The sequence below is a fragment of the Zootermopsis nevadensis genome, unplaced genomic scaffold (assembly GCF_977971745.1).
Source record: "Zootermopsis nevadensis isolate Lab colony 2312 unplaced genomic scaffold, Znev_1.0 Znev_ptg000032l, whole genome shotgun sequence".
Lineage (NCBI taxonomy): Eukaryota > Metazoa > Arthropoda > Insecta > Blattodea > Termopsidae > Zootermopsis > Zootermopsis nevadensis.
This window is the reverse complement of record NW_028259164.1, coordinates 1,136,800-1,156,787: the sequence shown is the minus strand read 5'-3', so window position 1 is coordinate 1,156,787 and position 19,988 is coordinate 1,136,800. Positions and strand designations below refer to the sequence as shown.

At 38.9% G+C, this 19,988-nt stretch overlaps 1 protein-coding gene and 1 non-coding gene across 2 annotated transcripts in view; one reads left to right on the top strand and one right to left on the bottom strand.

The window, feature by feature from the left end:
* The window catches only part of LOC110831677 (uncharacterized), a 170,703-nt gene that overhangs the window by 3,896 nt on the left and 146,819 nt on the right, over window positions 1–19,988 (top strand). Inside the window, exon 5 of the mRNA XM_087359568.1 lies at window positions 738–792. Coding sequence (XP_087215694.1) covers window positions 738–792 — 55 coding nt within the window. The remainder of the gene's footprint in view (window positions 1–737; window positions 793–19,988) is intronic.
* Window positions 15,760–15,831, bottom strand: TRNAT-CGU (transfer RNA threonine (anticodon CGU)). The gene has a single exon. It is a non-coding gene; the product is annotated as a tRNA-Thr (tRNA).

The window sequence follows — 19,988 nt, the reverse complement described above, 5'->3', positions numbered from 1 at the left end:
ACTTGAGTTGTTTGTTTTACGTTGAAGTGTCGAGAATTTATTTCCTAGCTTTAAGGGTTTGTGTTCAAACAATTTGCAAGTGTGTGTGGAACAATAATAACGAGATGATTTTCAATTAGGCCTGTGGCGTTTAGTTTTCTTCAAGGTATATATTAGTTAAGTAAGGGTTGAACTCAGTTTGTTTATTGCTCTCTGAATTTCTGATTGGTAGGCCAATTCTAAACTACATATGTAATTACTGAATTCATACATACCTCATGGGGTTTTCATGTATTCTTTATGTTCTAAATAAAAAGCCATCCCATTGCATGCCATGTAGGCACACGGGGGAGAGGAGGTATAGTGTGAATTTAATATGGTAATTGTAATTGTAATTTTTTTAGTGAAACTCAATTTTATTATCCTTCTATGATTGTTTGACATTGTGATTGTATGTAAATGTGACCATCATCATTGGGTTGTACGAACAGTGAAATAAACATAGTCCACACAAGTATATTCTAAATATTATTTTCTTACAAATTTCTATGCTGAGAACTACGAGGCACGAGTCATGAGCAAGAATTTGAAGACTTTGTTGCAGTTACTATGGCATGCCCGGTTAGCGGTGATCAAACTTGGCCATTTAGAGTGCTTTAACAATCATTTTCAGAGTAAAGAGAAATTATTTTAGACATCGTTAACCAGTTGATGTTTGTAAATTTGTATTATCATACGCTTCATTTCCATTGTTTCAGGTTATCCATCCACTTCAACCACAGCAGCTCCTGGCTTATTACTACCCCAGCAACAGTAAGATGAAAGAAATTTATATTAATTGTTTTCTCTGTTTCAGGATGATCATAACAAGACTTTAGCATCAAGCGTAATATGTACATAATTATACTTGTACAAGATTATTGTTTCAGCAGTTTCTTCTTCCACATTATAACTATTTACGAGAGCTTCTGTGCAGTATCAATATTATTTTATGAGAGTTTTTCCATTTGACATCACCAATATCACATTCAGAAAGACGTATGGTGTTTAGATGTTAATTTCAGTTCTTCCTTCAAGGAAAAATAAGGTTTTAAAGATGCTAGTCTTGTTATGACCTCGAATGTTTTAGGTTATGTTTTGTATGTTTGATGTTTCTCTTTTGTGTTTAGCCCAGCTGAATCCCAAAATACTGAACAACTTATGCGTGTTATTGAATGTCTTTAACTCGTAGAAAGAATACGTTACACATTTTAAAGAGTCCGATAAGTTACGTTTGCGAACCTCAGATTAGTGAATCACTTATGAACGAATTTGATAATAATTTCTACTTTCATTGTTTAAAGTGTAGTAAATTAAAATTATCTTATAGGAGGTGCTGTTTTTAATATTAATATTTTCGAAAAAGTTTTGCACTGCATATTTTTTGGTTTATTATCACTTTTTTTGGCCGGCAATCAAATCCATTACATACTTAATGTTAACGTCATTTTAAGACAACTACATAACATTTTTTGTTATGCATGAGCCGAAGTATGTTTGACTGCATAAATATCAAACTACAAATTTCAAGCAGCTTTTTTTCCTGTGCATCATGAAGAGATATGTTTTTTTATGTTACGGATTATGCATCGATTACAATATAATTAAATATATGTTCAGTGAAAGAAGATGGTGGTTTTGCTTGAAGAGGAAGCTGACTATTCAGGGTAAGAATTTAAAATAAGTTTTATGTTTCTTAAAATTCAGTGATTCAGTGTTCTTCTGTGAAAGCATGTATTTTTAACTATTTGAAAAGGGCAAACCATCATTTCTCGTAAAAACATAAATGCTCTTGGTTCATTGGCATTAACAATTTGGCATTACTTAACAGCAACATGTTCTTTCTAGCAAATGTTTCAGTGCACATTTCGTAGGAAAATGTGTAATTATTGTTTTGTCATTGTAGGAAGTAAGAAAGTGAGTTTTGCAACAAAGTATTTTCTGTGAATGGTGCAAAATGGTTATCACATTCAAAGGAAAAATTCAAATAGTAATTAATTTTAATAAGGGGTTGTCAGTGTTCATAGTATATATATAAGACACTTTTAGATTGTTGTTTCCTTGTACAGTGGAAATTATTTTAACACTGTATCTAACTAACTAACTAGCTGACTTAGGGAACCCGAAGGTTCATCACCGAATTAACCAAAGCCCTCCACCGGACCTTGTCCTGCGCCAACAAAATCCAGTCTCCTTCATCTCCTGTATCCCATAGATCCCGCCTGACGTTATCCTCACATCTACGTCTAGGTCTCCACAGAGGTCTCTTCCCCTCAGGCTTCCAAACCAGTACACGGTGCACACCTCTTGTCCCATCCATGCGTGCTACATGCCCAGCCCATCTCATTCTTATCAACTTAATCACCTTGACAATATTGGGGGAAGAGTACAGATTTTTAAGCTCGTCATTATGCAGTTTTCTCCATGCACCATCGTCTTCCCTCTTAGGCCCAAATATCCTCCTCAACACCCTGTTTTCAAACACCTAAAATCAATGTTCCTCCCTTGGGGTGAGAGACCATGTTTCGCACCCATACAAAACAACAGGCAAAATTATTGTTTTGTATACTTTAATTTTCAGCTTCTTAGAAATCAGACGGGAAGACAAAATATTTTGAACTGAGAAGTAGCAAGCATTTCCGGAATTTAGTCTCCTCCTAACTTCCTCACGAGTATCATTTTGATTTGTTATTGTTGTTCCCAAATATTTGAACTTTGTAACACTTGAACACTGCATCACTGGAGATAAATAATTTAAGTGTTTGTAGAATTAGTGTATTTATTCTGTGACTTGACCTTGCATTCTGTTATTAACGTACAGAATTTTTAGCAATGAAAATAGTTTCATCATAACTGGAATTATGTTATCAAACTTGCAAAGCCTGTTTGAGCCCATACAGTTTTATTTTCAAAATGTTAGTTCCATTAAAGCTTTCGGAACAATCCCCCATCGTCACGTTGAATCATGTGTTTAATGACGTAATAATTCTTAGAAAACAGCTGAATACATTTTGGCGGGCAGGTCTCGACAGTTTCTTAGAAAGTTACCTCTGAAGATCCTGTTTTGCGATTGAATGCTCCACAGCGTCTGTAGATGTATAGACATACAATCTCTCTCTCTCTCTCTCTCTCTCTCTCTCTCTCTCTCTCTCTCTCTCTCTCTCTCTCTCCAGAGGTGGGAATAAGAATGTTTCAGAATAAAAGACTTCGTGCATCTTTTTTTTCTGCAATCGGTCTGAAATACTGCGTAATTTTCCTCCTGCTCGTACATCCGCTGTTAGGATGGTAGGGGAAGGAGATGTCTTTTGGATACGGGTGTCGCCTGCTTGGTCTTCTGTGTATGCCAGGTGGTGGTCTTACACGTCACCCTCTACCGTCTTTGCCCTCACCCGCCCTCACCTTAAGTCGATTGTATTCAGTAAGTTTGCCGGTGGGAGGACAGGACTTGTCAACAGCTGCTTGCGTTCCTGCCGATAAGAACGTAATCTCGAAAACTTCTTGTACGTTATTGCCCTTTCCTGACTAGATCCATGACGGGTTCTTCAACTTGGAGGATAAATAGAGTGGTCTTTGACATTACCGCGTTCCAAAACTACTTCCCCCTGACCATCTGAAATTCGCCGAGGGTCTGATGGGCTCTTCTCTTCTTTCTTTCTTTTCTTTTCTCTTTTTTTCTTTCTTTCTTTCTTCCAGCTATAATGCTCTGTGGTTGTGCTGCTAATATGAGAATAAACAAATTGATACTCCGACTAATTTATTCCTGAAGAATCTTGTCAATTGTGCGCTACTTATTTGTGATTTTTATTAATTTTGTTTAATAATTTTGTGATCGCAATTGTTCTGCGGACTAGCATCACTTTCGGAACCTCTTTTATATTATACGTACATCTCGTTTTGAATGAAGTTCTTGTGGAAGGAGACTCATTTTTATTTTCCTCAAATTATGGAATGTATAACGTAAATAAATGAATTGATTTTGAAAAGTAGGGAAATTGTGTTAGCACGTGTTATTTGTGTGCTACTTACTCAAAGGAAATTTCTTCTGCTGATGGATGTGTCTGCTATCTGCCACTGGGTGTATGTTCTTTAAACTCGTGAATAATTAAAAATTAGTCTTCCGTCTCTTTGTGTTATACACGACAACAGCTGAAGAGCTGAACAGTTGAATCGGATGCATCTCTGACGCCCAGAGTATCAAACTCAGATTAAATATAATCTGCGTGAAAGATATAATGTTTGGTTAACTCATAACACTGTCTGTTCTTAAAATTATTATCTGAATGTTCTGCAGTACGTACCTAAAACATTTCATAGGTGAAGATGTGGTTCAAAACTTTTCATTACATTGGAATGACAATGGAAAATGTCGTCTATGTCAGTGGTATTCAACCTTTTTTGTTCGTGTACCCCCAGATATAATTTCACTTCAACTTTGTACCCCCAAAGTTATTGGTGTATAATTCAAGTTATACATAGTATATAATCTACATCTAAAATAAATTAAATAAATTACATTACTGATTATTCAGTGTTTATCATAAAATAATATATTTTTTTAAAAATTTCACGTACCCCCTGAGATGTCTTCGCGTACCCCCAGATATAATTTCTCTTCAACTTGTACCCCCAAAGTTGTTGGTGTATAATTCAAGTTATACATAGTATATAATCTACATCTAAAATAAATTAAATAAATTACATTACTGATTATTCAGTGTTTATCATAAAATAATATTTTTTTTTAAAATTTCACGTACCCCCTAAGATGTCTTCGCGTACCCCCGGGGGTACGCGTACCCCATGTTGAATACCACTGGTATATGTGAGCCCAGAGCAGACATTAAGTTTACTTTTGTATAATACAGAATCATCTGTAATTCCATCGTTGACACATCATGATTCACGTCTGTTCTCAAACATCGGTATAATTAAAAGTGCGCCAATTAAGAACACGCCACAAATATCTGTAATTTTGGTTCGTACTTCGTGGACGGATATTTTGACTCTGCACCGATGTAGCTTAAGGTTTGTATCGGACATAATGAAATCTTGTCTTAGGGCACAGCGGCGCCTTGGAGCGGACGTCATATCGTGTGTATGTTCTTTGTCCTTACTTACGAATCACTGATCAGGGTGTTCTTATACCGGGCTCAAAATCATTATATTCGCTCTTTGTCCGGTTAGTTTGTAATTTTTTGTCATCTTTGGTCAATTATCTGTACCTGTTCCTTATACATGATCGTTAAATTAAGCCTGTCTATATTATCGATATTTTCCACATACGTCAGTCACTTTTTTTCTAATTTTTGTACGTAAGATTTTTGAATTCTTTTAACAGTCTCGTTTGGCTTTTCCACGCCTTAACATCAAATCTTGTGTATGTATAATTTGAAATGTGTACTTCTGAACACTGTTTTACCAAGTAAAGTATTACATTTGGCCATATACAGAATGTCCGGTGACTTTATATCATTCCTTTAGGGCAGGGGTTCTAACCCCTTTTTCGCTGGGGTACCACTAAATCAAATGCGTTAAGGGAAAACTTATTTATGTTAATATTATCTTTTGATTTTCGTACTTAGTTCACGTACCATAGGTTGAGAAACGCTGATTTAGTGTCTTATTGAGGTCATCTCCAGTAGGGAAATATCGTATGAACCACAGGTTCACGATTCTCATTTGTTTCGATTAATCGTTTTTTGCGATTTAAGTCTTCGCCCGCAACTTAATTTTTGTCGTCGGATCGTTACTGCCCACTCCAGCAGATCCTTCCCGATTTACGCTTGTATTTACTACGCCGGTTCCATTGGAATAGCATCAAATCTCTTTCACATAAGGAGTAGGAAGTAAGTACATAAACTGAGACAGAAAAGAAGCGGTCTTAAGGGGAAAAAAAACAACAACTGAATGCGCGTTTTGATCCCCATCGAGATTTCCTTATTCAATAGCTGTCATTCTTCGTGTCCCTCGCTGTTTCCCACTCCATTTCCACACATCTGCTGCCCTACGTCGTATTCTTACATCACTCACTGAGAAATAGACCATTTATCCGTTTGGATTGCGTAACGTCAAGATGGTGACGTTACGTCTCAGGGCATGGCCGTTCAAACGTATGGATCACACTCCGCGGTTAATAGTTAATAGTAATTAATAATAATATATAATAATAACTAACTAGATGGCTTACCGAACCCGAAGGTTCATCACCGAATTAACCAAAGCCCTCCACCGGACCCTGTCCTGGGCCAACGAAATCCAGTCTCCTTCAACTCCTATCTCCCATAGATCCCGCCTGAGATTATCCTCCCATCTACGTCTAGGTCTCACCAGCGGTCTCTTCCCCTCAGGCTTCCCAAATAGTGGACCCAACCAACTAGATAGCTTATGAAACCCGAAGGTTCATCACCGAATTAACCAAAGCCCTCCACCGGACCCTGTCCTGGGCCAACAAAATCCAGTTTCCTTCAACTCCTATCTCCCATAGATCCCGTCTGAGGTTATCCTCCCATCTACGTCTAGGTCTCCACAGAGGTCTCTTCCCCTCAGGCTTCCCAACCAGTACCCGGTGCACACCTCTTGTTCCATCCATGCGCGCTACATGCCTCGCCCATCTAATTCTTCTCGACTTAATCACCCTGACAATACTGGGGAAGGAGTACAGATTTTTAAGCTCTTCATTATGCAGGTTTCTCTATGACCCATGGTCTTCTCTCTTAGGCCCAAATATCCTCCTCAACACCCAATTCTCAAACACCTGCAATCTGTGTTCCTCCCTCTGAGTGAGAGACCATGTTTCGCACCCATACAAAACAACAGGCAAGATTATTGTTTTGTACACTTTAATTTTCAGGTTCTTAGAAATCAGACGGGAAGACAAAATATGTTGAACTGAGAAATAGCAAGCATTTCCAGAATTTAATATGTAATTAATATTTATATATATATAATTATTAATCCACTTCTATAAAACTCTGCCATGAGTTTAAAATAATCGTCTTATCACTCGGTTTCCGAAGTAATTTTCTACCATGTACGTTTCTGTAAAGTTTGTTATATTTCAGACTTCGTTTTAATTGAAGGACAAAGGCGTCCGGGCAGAACCAATAGACGCTACTTCCCTATCACCTGGGATGTCTTTGCCATTGCTTTAGAACAGTCGTATTCAACCTTTTTTGTTCGCGTACCCTCAGATATAATTTCTCTTCAACTTTCTACCCCCCAAAGTTGTTGGTGTATAATTCAAGTTATACATAGTATATAATCTACATCTAAAATAAATTAAATAAATTACATTACTGATTATTCAGTGTTTATCATAAAATAATATATATATTTTAAATTTCACGTACCCCCTAAGATGTCTTCGCGTACCCCCGGGGGTACGCGCACCCCAGGTTGTATACCACTGCTTTAGAATGTAGTTTAGCACGTGCTAAGTTCCGGTGTTTTCGTATTTGAGAGACTCCGTCGTTAATGTGTGTCACTTCTCACAACGAACCGACTGTTAAAACCATCATTTAAGTTTGTTCACGGAACATTAGAATCCATATAATCTCTCGAAATGTGCAGTTCAAAATATAATTTATTTGAATTAATTCTAAGGAAAACTTTATGTGATTTTTTTTTTCTGAGGAGAATTTTTTGAAGGATAAAGTTACATGAGAGCTTCATAATTTGTTAATATCCACCAAATGTTGTTAGAATAATCAAATCAGGGAAGATAGTTTTGGCGGGGCATTTGACGTAAAACGTTTAGTAGGATGTCAGATTCTGACGTCGGTGACTAAGAAAATGGCTGGCTTGTGGTAGAAGTTTACTAAAGTTTCAGAGGCCATCAGCTTTACTTCAACCGGAACGAAGTGAATTTGAATCAGGGAGGCTTTCTGTAGGTTACCATGGTTATGTACGGCGAATTCAGTATTTTAAACTAAATATCCCAACCGCTTTAATCTCGTACTAATGTTCATTTTTAATTGTAACTGACGTTACCAAATATTTTAACACTACTGTACACAACGATTTCTTTAACATAATAGGACCATAGGTTTGTGTTATCAGCATGTAGGCCTATCAGGATGAATGCAAGGCGTTGAACTTTTAACAGAGGAGGGGATTGGTCTTAAGAAGGTGATGATAGGACACGTCATTTCCTATCTTACCGGAAGGGATCGGTCATGCCTCCTACTGATGCAGACGGAACAGCTGATGGTAGCTCTTTCAGTAATGTCAGTATTATTAAAACTAAACTGTCGTCTCTGTGCCTTTCACAAAGCTGAAGGCCTATATTAATGCTCTAGGTCTCTTAAATATTAAGTCACAGCTGGTAACATGAAAATATTCCTGTGGGTTCTGGATTCTGTGGCTTCACCCTTACCCCCCCCCCCCCCAAGGACAAGTTTCACTTTTTTATCGGTCTAATTTCTTAAGGATTGGAGAGAGATTTTTTGGCGGTTGGATGGATGGTCTCTTCATGGCAGAGACGGGACCATTCCTCTCTGTATGTTCTTTGTAACACACGCATGCGTGTAGGACCGTTTCGCTTAACCCTGTTTAGAACATTACTGGCTTATGTATCACGAAATTTTATAGTGAAGGTGTTCTCGGTGGATTATAAATGTCTTCTTAACAATTAAACTGAGATAACTTCTTAAAATTCCGCACTTTCCCTGTACATTTTCTGTTCCTGGTGCCCTCGAATCTGAACTATTTTTTTTAAAATGTAACAGTGTTATGTGACTATATTAAAAAAGATGGTGTGATAGGCGGTTGAGGTAATTAACACGTTATATCGAATGTTGAGATTGTTTCATGGTATTGCATCGGATAAAATGATCGATAAGTATTTTCGATTGTAAGTCGGAGAAGATGGATAAATCTAAAAAAAAACGTATCCAGGAAATCAATTAACTACTGAACCATCAGCACATTTCTACGCGGTTATTAACGTAGTTTAATTTCAGACGATGTAGAGTTAGTTCACTCTTGTTACAGGAAGTTGCCTTTCTGCCCCCTGTGTCTGGAAGGGTTGTTTTTCAATTGACTTTCTTATAAGGAGATGATAATATAAGCAAGAAATTGCTTCTGTTGAGAGGAGCTGGCAGGCACAGAGCTAAGCGTTTGTTTTACCTTTTGACATTGTCTGATATTAGGGGCTCACTGTGAATTTTGAGTTTGCATTGAAAATGTTTTGCCTCCCCCCTCCCCCCCCCCCCCCAAGATTACTCCTAGATAAATCGCATATTAGATGCAAAATGTGTTCCGTGTGCAGGTGTTTTGAGGCAAACTTGCTCGTATTGTACAATTATCTGGCAGGTGCCAGGATAAAGGAGTATGGGGGGGGGGGTGTAACAGGGTTGAAGTTCTAAATGTTAAGCACGTGATAAACTTTCGGAAAGTTATAACAAGGCATGTTTGACGATCAATAGAAATATAAGTATAAAATTGACATATGAACGTGAACCCTTGGGAATATAATTTGCCAAAGTGTAAAAAATGTAAGATGTAGATAACGATGTATTCATGATAGTAAAGTTGTGATGTATGGATTTAACCTGTTCCCGCGATATACACACGTTTTAAGAAATTCAGAGGTCTAATTAGACTTTTAATCTTCGAGATTATGTTTCATAGTTCTCGCAAGACTTGGTCTAATTAATTTATATGTAACTTAAGAAGATGAGTTTTGCGCTGTATAGTGAGGCTAGTAAAATATATAAATTATCTGTTATTTAACTTTTATGTGTGCAGTATCAACTATTCTTGAACAGTTTAATCTTTGCCCGTGTATATTCTAATAAACCTACGCAAATATAGCTGTAAATGACACGTGATATTATTGACAGATTTCGGAACGTATATTTTGAAACCGCGGGTAAGCAGTTTGACGTCTGTGCATCTTGAACGTCATCTGTCTCTTTGACTCTCTCATCTTGTGTTTAATTTTTATATTTTCTTAAATCGGTGTTTTTTAGAAAATTAATATAATTTTAAACTTGGTGTTAGTAAACTCGTTCGTCTCATGGTTTAGTTGTGAATCGTTGTCTAGTTTTTCTTCAGAAGCTCCGTTCTACGCACATTTCAAGACCAGCTGATCGTAACGGTCTCAGCAAGTCCAATCTTCCTCAGCTGCATCGATGTCTGGGTTCTTGGAAATCCGTTGGTTTCTTTTTATCTGCACTAAAGCTATTGTGTTCTTCTGTGGGGTGCATGAAAAGGGGGATGGATGTCCTTGGCTAGTTGTTGACGTCTCAGGGAGACCATTTCCTTACAGACCTGCATTATTAACAAATGATTGCGCACTGACGCAACCTCGTACTATGGTTTGTGACCGATCTCTTTGTGGAGCAAATCTTGTACGTTGGACTGTGCTAATGGAATGAAAAGGATTCTTGTCCCGCCAAAAGCTGTTGAAGGAGGGGTTGAAGGTATGTAAGTAGGTGGGGGGAGACCCGGAAAGGAAACGTTGAGGGAGGATTTTTTCCTTCCTTTTGTGTTCAAGCCACGTGGCTATTATTGCGTCTTACGTAGTATTTCTTAGGTAATGCAAGCAGTTGTAATGCTTGTGCGTAATGGGATGAGTATTCGCATCAGCTGCTGCCTTTATGTCGTTATGGCGTAGGGATGGGTGGCGGGTAACGTGTTCCTCCAGGAAATGCAGCCTGTAGGCCCACGGTTGTACAGAATTCGGGCTGTCGTACTAGCTCAAAAATATGGGGTTCTTACAGAAAACCACTGTCACGCAATACTTGGTTGCCCTCGGTGTAACCCGATAAGGTTCTCTTTTGAATGTTATTTATTTATTTAGTGTTCTGTCTGACGACAGGTCCATATGAACAGGATCCTTCCATCCTTTTCTCGGACTGGGACCTGTTCATATACGTTCTTGGCAGATGATCCAGAAGTGGTTTGCCATTGCCTTCTTCTGTGTGTGAATGGAGTAATTGTTGGGATGCCACGGAGGAAAACTCCGTGTTGCCTAGACCACGGCCTTGCCCAACACAAGTTATAAATTCGGGCACCGCCGGGAATCGAACCCGAGACTCCAGGATTACAAGGCCAGCGTTCTAACCGCTAGACCACCGTGTTACGAAACATTAATAGTCAACAAGCAGAGCGAATTTAAATCGAACATGACTGTCTTCTGGGTTGGTGTACTGTGTCGTCTGATTCAGAGGTACTTGCTGTCTCCATCATCAGGTCTGAAAGCGACAAGCACCTCTAAAACGCGCTCAAACATAGGAACAGCGGTGGATATTGATCGCTTTATGCACTATAAAAGTGGTTATGATCGCCTACGAAGCTGACCAGACACGGGAAGCTGATGATAAGGCCGCCATTCACGATCGCTCCATTCGTCCAAATGGCGCGGTGTCGCTCCAAAATTGTACCGTGAATGCGGAAACTGAAGTCCATTGGCGTGGCGTGGTGGGCTCGTTTGGATATTCTGTCGAGCCATAATCCATCCGATCACTCCATCGCGCCATCGTATCGTGAATGGGGGAATCGGCGATCGAGCCACTCCAAATCGGTTCGTGAGTGGCGGAAACGTGGTCCATTCTCATGCCAGTCTGCCACGAGCCTTCGCCCAGTGAAGTCCAAACTTGTATAATGTCGAGTCGTGAGTTTGTTATTGAGGTGATTGATAAATATAGAGAGTTGCCATGTTTGTGGCAGATAAGTAATGAAGACTATCATGATAAAGCTAAAAGAAGCTTAGCAATGGAAGAATTGGTGATTTTATTTAAAACCAAAGATCCTACCGCCAACAAAGAAAATTCCCTTAGAAGTTGCTTCAGAAAGGAGCATAAGGACTTAAATTGCTTCTATTTAAGAGCCATTGCTTTGACCACTTTCGATTTGGTTTCCTCCTTTTAATATACAGGCATACTGCCGTAGCTAGTACCAATTCTTCGTCCATCGCAAACACCACGCACTTCACAGAGGGACAACAAACCGCGGCTGGCGTGACGCGACCGTGAATGTAGTACCTCTTTGGACGACATCCGTTTGGACGTCATCCATTCGGATGTCATCCATCTGGAGCGATCGTGAATGGCGGTCTTAAGAAACAGCGATCCTAGGGACCCGTTTTCTTTATTGTGTTCTTACGCCTAGCTGCAGAAATGGTCGTTGATTTAAACGTAGGCTGTAGGTGGTAATGTCCATTTTAATTTGACACCGGAGTATGGAATCGATAGAAATAGCGGAGTAGGGCACTTCAGTATCAATTTCATGAGTCATGTCATTGCGTCTTGTCGTGGTACGAGGGAAAATCTACCCTTTTCATGCATGTTCGCATTCGTCGGGTAACTTAAAAGCACATATAAACTGATTTGTATAAAATTTGGCACGGATGTTTTGGAATTTAGGGACTCTGCGACTGCCCAGTTGCTTTTTATAACTTCTCCCTTCTTAATTTAATTTAAACTGTGTAGGATTTGAGGTTTTTACAGCGATGACTGAGGCAGCAAGGACCTCTGAAACGTTGGTGGAAATCTACCAGACTACACGGCGAAATAACCCAGACGATAGCAATATTAAATTTAAACTGTTTTAGCTTGTACTCTGTTCAGGTTAGCCTGAAAGCCGGACGTAATAAGACATTTTAGTTGCTGGATATGAAACGTGGAACTCGAAGAATTGTACCTTTGTTTATAATTTAGGTTGTGGATAGTAGATAAAAAGATACGTTCTTTTAAAACAAATGAGACGTTCTTTTGCCAGATGACTTTAAGGAACGGGAAACTATTTAGGTTAAAGAAACACTTTTATATGCGATAGTCTGTATTAGTTCCGTGCTACTATTATTATCTCCCCCCCCCGCCTCCCCGTGTCTGTATAAAATGCTAACGTCGCTTCACCTGTCACAGTTTGCGTAGTAATAAAATACTTACGAAAACCCGGAAGATCTACAGTGCGCTAAATAAATAGGTCGATTTATTTTTAAAATGAAAAAGTGCAGTTCACTGGAAAATCCCTTCCAGTACTGTGGGCCGGAAGCCAGGAAATAGCTTTACACGATCAAGCCGTCAACGGACATAAAGTGTGTCAATATTTTAGGCATTAGGTTCTGGATCCAGTCAATCTCGGAGCGGATATCCTGGGAGGAAAATGTTTTCCCGACTGGCGCCCCCCCACAAAAAAATCCCATGCATTAATATTAACACATAGCAAAGGGAATAATTTTAATAAATTGGTTATGGATATTTAAAGAATAATTTTGTTTTATATATTTAAATTTACTCGGTCTTTTAAGAACCTCTTCCCTTTACATTTTAATGTCCTTAATTTATGTTGGGGGTTTTTCTTTCTTTAAGTCTCATTTCACTTTAGTGTAAAATTCGGCTCGTGATACTTCTGCTCTAATCCTTTGTCTTTTCTGAAGCATCGCAGAGTCGAACCAAAGGCACAGAGGCATCAATTTGTCGATCACACAAGATCGTTATCGACGGACATTTACAGACAGAAATATACAAGAATTTACAAGTCATGATGAATTTGATTCAGGTCTTGCGAAAGATAATTATGTTGTGGGTATTTCATTTTCTTCTGTCCGTAATTTATAAAATAACTGTGTCATCCTTAACCTGAAAGCAAACATCGTTACTTCACGATATTTGTTGTTATTATTATTATTTAGTGTTCTGTCTTACGACAGGTCCATATGAACAGGATCCTTCCATCCTTTTCTCGGACTGGGACCTGTTCATATACGTTCTTGGCAGATGATCCAGAAGTGGTTTGCCATTGCCTTCTTCTGTGTGTGAATGGAGTAATTGTTGGGATGCCACGGAGGAAAACTCCGTGTTGCCTAGACCACGGCCTTGCCCAACACAAGTTATAAATTCGGGCACCGCCGGGAATCGAACCCGAGAGACCCCAGGATTACAAGGCCAGCGTTCTAACCGCTAGACCACCTCATCTTATTATTATTTAGTGTTCTGTCTGACGACAGGTCCATATGAACAGGATCCTTGCATCCTTTTCTCGGACTGGGACCTGTTCATATACGTTCTTGGCAGATGATCCAGAAGTGGTTTGCCATTGCCTTCTTCTGTGTGTGAATGGAGTAATTGTTGGGATGCCACGGAGAAACCGGGGAAGCCCCCGGAGGAAAACTCCGTGTTGCCTAGACCACGGCCTTGCCCAACACAAGTTATAAATTCGGGAACCGCCGGGAATCGAACCCGAGAGACCCCAGGATTACAAGGCCAGCGTTCTAACCGCCAGTTTCTCTCCGTAATTCCTAGTATACGGTTTATAAAAACTGTCGGCTTTCGATAGAAGGGGTAGAGCTGTGTGTCTACTAATTACCTTTGAGATTGTCATGGCACGTCCCCTTATCTGACCATTGTATGATTCAGCACGAAGCCACAGACACTAAACGTCCTTGTTTCGTTAGTTCGATGGAGATGTCAGGGCGAATATTTTTATATAGGAAGGTTTATTTAGTTCTGCTGTAGTGCATCTTTTGTGAGGTTTTAGGTTTTTGGCGTTTATTTGGTTATAAGAGAGTGTTTTGATCCATGTTACTTTATATTCTCGTACTTAATGGTCAGGGGGGTGGGGGGTGAGAGAGAAGTTTGGCCGTCTAACATATTTTTCGTCCGTAGTTTCTTGTTATATTCCTTAAAACAGTGGTATTCAACCTTTTTAGTTCGCGTACCCCCAGATATAATTTCTCTCCGACTTTGTACCCCCAAAGTTGTTGGTGTATATTTCAAGTTATACAGAGTATATAATCTACATCTAAAATAAATTAAATAAATTACATTACTGATTATTCAGTGTTTATCATAAAATAATATATATATATTAAATTTCACGTACCCCCTAAGATGTCTTCGCGTACCCCCAGATATAATTTCTCTTCAACTTTGTACCCCCAAAGTTGTTGGTGTATAATTCAAGTAATACATAGTATATAATCTACATCTAAAATAAATTAAATAAATTACATTACTGATTATTCAGTGTTTATCATAAAATAATATTTTTTTAAAAATTTCACGTACCCCCTAAGATGTCTTCGGGTACGCTTACCCCAACAGTGGCTCCGTTATGGACCTAAGTAGATATGTTCTGCCAAACTACTATATTTCCGGAGTTATTACTCAGTTAACGTGTTATTGTCACCATTATCATCAGATCCGTAGGCTAATCCTCGAAAGAGCTTGTCGTGTTGTAATTAGAGATCGGTTGTCCGTGTAGAAATGGCGGTGATTTAAGACAAAGAATTTCCGCTGTCACAAATCTGTCGCATTATTGTTTAATTTAACGTGTTCAGTATTTTTGGACACGTTTTGTCAAAGTGTTATTTCCAGGTTCTTAAAAATTATTAACGTTATCGAAGTTCCATTTTGAACTTGGGTTTGCAACCCTGCCGACAGTCAGACCATGTGCATTAAGTAAGTGGAGAACTTCATTTTCACTCTGACGAAATTTGTTTCGAACTTGTCATGTAAGGAATTGTATGATGGATTCGGACCAAAATGTGTTTATTTCTTCCGATAGATTTTACTGTAGAAATTCTTGTTATTGTGCGAGTTTTTCTTATAAAGAATGCGAGAGGAAATCTGGCAGTATCTTGCAAATGCACGTGAAATGTTCGACTTTGTTTCCGACATTTCGAAGTTGTTTTATATAGAGTGCATTTCGAATAACAGTGTAAAAGGATTTAAAGGACAATGCAGAATTATGTGCACAGTCCAATGGTATTTGGAAAAAAAAAAATTCGGACTTTGCCTCCTGTGAGGTTTGAACTCACGACCCCTGGTTTACGAGACCAGTGCTCTGCCACTGAGCTAAGGAGGCGCATGTTCAGGGTGCATGAAGTTTATGTAAGTAAGGTAGTATCATTCGCGCCTAAAGGAATTTATCATTGTGTTATTTTTAATTTTTCCAAAGAATTTTGCTACTTTTGTGCAACAAATCCCATATCATTTGCCGAAAGATACCGCCGTAGTGCATTTCTTATGTTGTCTGTTCTTCTTTGGTTCCCGCGTCGTTGTCTAGATGGCACGGAAGGTCGTATTGCTGAACTATCATGTAATTTAATATTCTCACACCAGATGGTGCAGCAAGTAAAATTACATCATCTGAAGGGGTTTTAAGCCTATAACATATCGTTCGTGATTTGAATTTTAAAGTTCCAGTAATCCTTTACAAATGGTAATATGAAAACAAATAATATAAAAATAGCTGAAAGGTTACAAGATGATTCCTCTGTCGCATTGTTTTATTGTCGGCTTTCTGAGACCTCGTCATCAAGATTTAATAATAAGCAGAGAAGATGCAGACTTCGTGTTACGTAATTTTACCGTTTTCCCTCAGCTCCGCTCCCATTTTCAATTTTTTCATCTCTGAGCGTAAGCAAGCGTATATAAAAATGCCAAGCAAACTGGCTTTTTATATAACACAAATTATTTTTAATTCTCGTCGTTTGCGTGTCTTTATACGCGTGTCACGTAATGTTTGAACCAGTCGGTCGACTTTTATTAAACATGGTATGGAAATAAGGTAATTAAAACATTGTCATGTACCGAACTCCATGGAGCAGAGTCCTTGAGAAACTAATAGTGGCCCGGCTGTTCAAATTCCTCGCTTTTATGGTACCCGAAGGCGAATTAGAGCTTTAACAAGAGACCGCCACTGGGTCCTGTACTCAGCCAATAAAGTCTACGCCCTATCAGCGTATTTATTTAAGTTCCTTTTTTAATAGTATACTCGCATGTACAGTTATGTGTTCTTGTCGTGTTTTCCCTTCAGGTTTGACGACCAAAATTTTGTATGTCACCTCAAGTCTCTGATTTGATCGTCATGATATCTGGCGAGAGTATAAAATGTTTTTATCTGCATTATTCTAATGCAGGCATGTTATAGAAATACTCAGTAGTATTCTCTAACAAGATAAGATATTAGTGAGATGTTTGACACTGCTCACGATTGAATAACTTCCAGCATCTCTCTTTCTTTGTGACTCGTATGCATCCCTGCTAGTGATTGATTTCATTTGACGTTCTCCCTTAAGCTGGACAGTTGTTCACAGATATTGCTAGCGACGTAAACGTACTTGCTTTCTGATGTCAGGTAACTACCACATAGGCGGGCCGCACGCCGCACGCGGCTCGCGGGCCTCGAGTTGGCAATCCCTGCAGTAGACAGAGAGAACCGGTGAAATTTAAAGCATTTCTGTTTCTGGTCACGTGATTATCACAATATACGAGCACTTTGCTGGCGAGCGTTTCGGTAAGCCTTTCGTTGAGGCCAGAACTCCCAAGAGTTTGAAAAGAGTTCGGTCCATGGTGGAGGTGGTGATGGTCACTAAAGATGACTGTCTGACTGGAATACTAACAGCTTTATTCAAGAGCCACGTGACTAGACTGCAGCAATACTCATTAGTTCACTGCTTTCCCCGGCTCATGTACAAGAGGATTCATAAATTCTGCCTTCGTGGGATTAGCTGGGCTAAGGGAAATTTAGACAGCGCGAATAAGGAGAATCACTTCTTTTCTGTTCGACGTCGAACTAATTGGGACGTAAGTTAAGAGAAAATATGGGTTGTATTTTTAAAGCTTAAAGAAATATGAGGCTAATAAATAGCAAGACATTATTTCTAACGATTGAGGTCACACCGTTTAGACCTTACAAACATTTTTATATCAATCCCCTGCCTCCAGACGGACAAGTGACGTTCGAACCCCGGTGGCGTCGTGGATCTTCTGTTTGGCATCGAATCCAGACCGATTCTGGCACTAGCACGAACATTTAACCAATCGATTTTATTTATTTAGTGTTCTGTCTGACGACAGGTCCATATGAACAGGATCCTTCCATCCTTTTCTCGGACTGGGACCTGTTCATATACGTTCTTGGCAGATGATCCAGAAGTGGTTTGCCATTGCCTTCTTCTGTGTGTGAATGGAGTAATTGTTGGGATGCCACGGAGAAACCGGGGAAGCCCCCGGAGGAAAACTCCGTGTAGCCTAGACCACGGCCTTGCCCAACACAAGTTATAAATTCGGGCACCGCCGGGAATCGAACCCGAGACCCCAGGATTACAAGGCCAGCGTTCTAACCGCTAGACCACCGTGGCATACAACCAATCGATACCGAAGGTAAATCGACCCGATGTCTAAGATGACCGATTTAAACTTGAGATTTATTATCGTTTGATAATTAATAATCTGCAAGTAGTAGCTGTTCCATTTTGTGTTGATTCTATGGGTCTGTACGTGTACATGTGAGAGTCTAACCGGTATATTTTTTTTTCGAAGTCCCACACATATGTCAGCTTCTAGACGCAACATACTGGTTTTGTTATTGCCAAGATGAACAACAGCTTCGTAATTCTTAGGAGGATAATATTAAAATGAATTTTAAACAAATGGGGTGGGAATATTTTGACTATATTTGTGTGACTTAGGCTTTTGTGAACACGGTAACGAACCTTCGAGGGAATTCTGGACCAGCATGACTCTTGGCTACTCTTGAATGACTCTGTTCCATGGAGTTAATTACTTTGATTGTGATGAAGTGTTGTTTGTAAGTAAGGTTTGAGATATTGCCAGTGTGGTCTTTCGTCAGTTGTGACAGGTCGTTTGTCTGTTAGCTTTGCTACTGTAATCATCTCTCTAAGAAATCTACTGCTTTATCAGCACACTCTCTTCAGATACGTTCTTTTTGTTCATTTACGTCATACTGCCAACAAGCGTATCTCTCGGACGCCAAGTGTCAGTACTTCGACATTCCTCGCACGTTCTAAAAACGTATTTATTTAAATTTATGTTTAACATTTCTTTAATTTCATTCTGTGCTTTTCCTACGCAAACCTTGAGATGTCAGAACAGATTTCCTCAAAATAACCCGAATTGTGTAATTTCTTTATGCTTAAAGTTGTAGTTAAAATTGCATCTTTGCGCAGGTGTGACTGAGATAAGCTGTTCAGTTAAGATTCGTTGCATATATTTATGTATACACAACACTAATTTGATAGTTTTTGGCAAATTACTAGAAGGTTACCTGTTAAGGATGACGGGAAAAAACCGAAAACACATTTTTACTGAAAAGTCTAATAAAGCAGCGTATACAAATTAGAATAATTACTTATATTTGCTTAATTAATGAATGTGATACGATTAATGTAATGTAAAATAGTGGTTTAAAAAATTATCAACCAAATAGCATGTATTTCAACATTTTGTAGTCTACACATTGCATTTTTATACATTCTTTACATGTAGAATAATGCAGATAAAAACATTTTATACTCTCGCCAGATATCATGACGATCAAATAAGAGAGTTGAGGTGGGAAAGACGAATAACGCATACATGATCTTGTAGGCCCCCGTCCTTGTCTCTCTGATGTGACTTTTATCACTTTGGAGCAACAGTTACATTGGTGACGTAAATAACACCTTTGGAATTTCAGTGTACTCCCAAGAGTACACTTTTCCAATCTTGTTAAAATAAGTCGCCTGTAATTGTGTTTAGAGAACGAAGCCCTTTGCCCTGTTCAGTGAATTTCACCCCGAGACACCGTAGGACTGTTTTGTGCATTGATAAATTCTTGACAAACAAGCTCTGTGTGTAGTTTCCCCTTACGACAGCATCGCATTGGCGTGGCTGCTTATATTCAGATAAAGTGGATGTATTTTCATCCTTCTTCAAACATAAGGTGTGCCAAGTTTGGTATGTGCTTGTCTGTCTTTCTCTGTTGTAGTGCTGTGTAAAGATTTTATAACTCTGTAGTCGTTTCAGGAAACTATAGATCATCGGTCTCGTTGATCGATTTTAAATACGTCTGTTTAAATGATGACAGAAGTAAAATTAAATAAAAAAATATATAGCATGGCTTGTTATGGCTTAAAAATAGTGACGGATTTCGGACAAGTAATTTTTAGTTCAAAACACCCTTTAAAGCCCACTGGTACGCATATGTACCACACTGTTCGATATTAAGTAACTCTT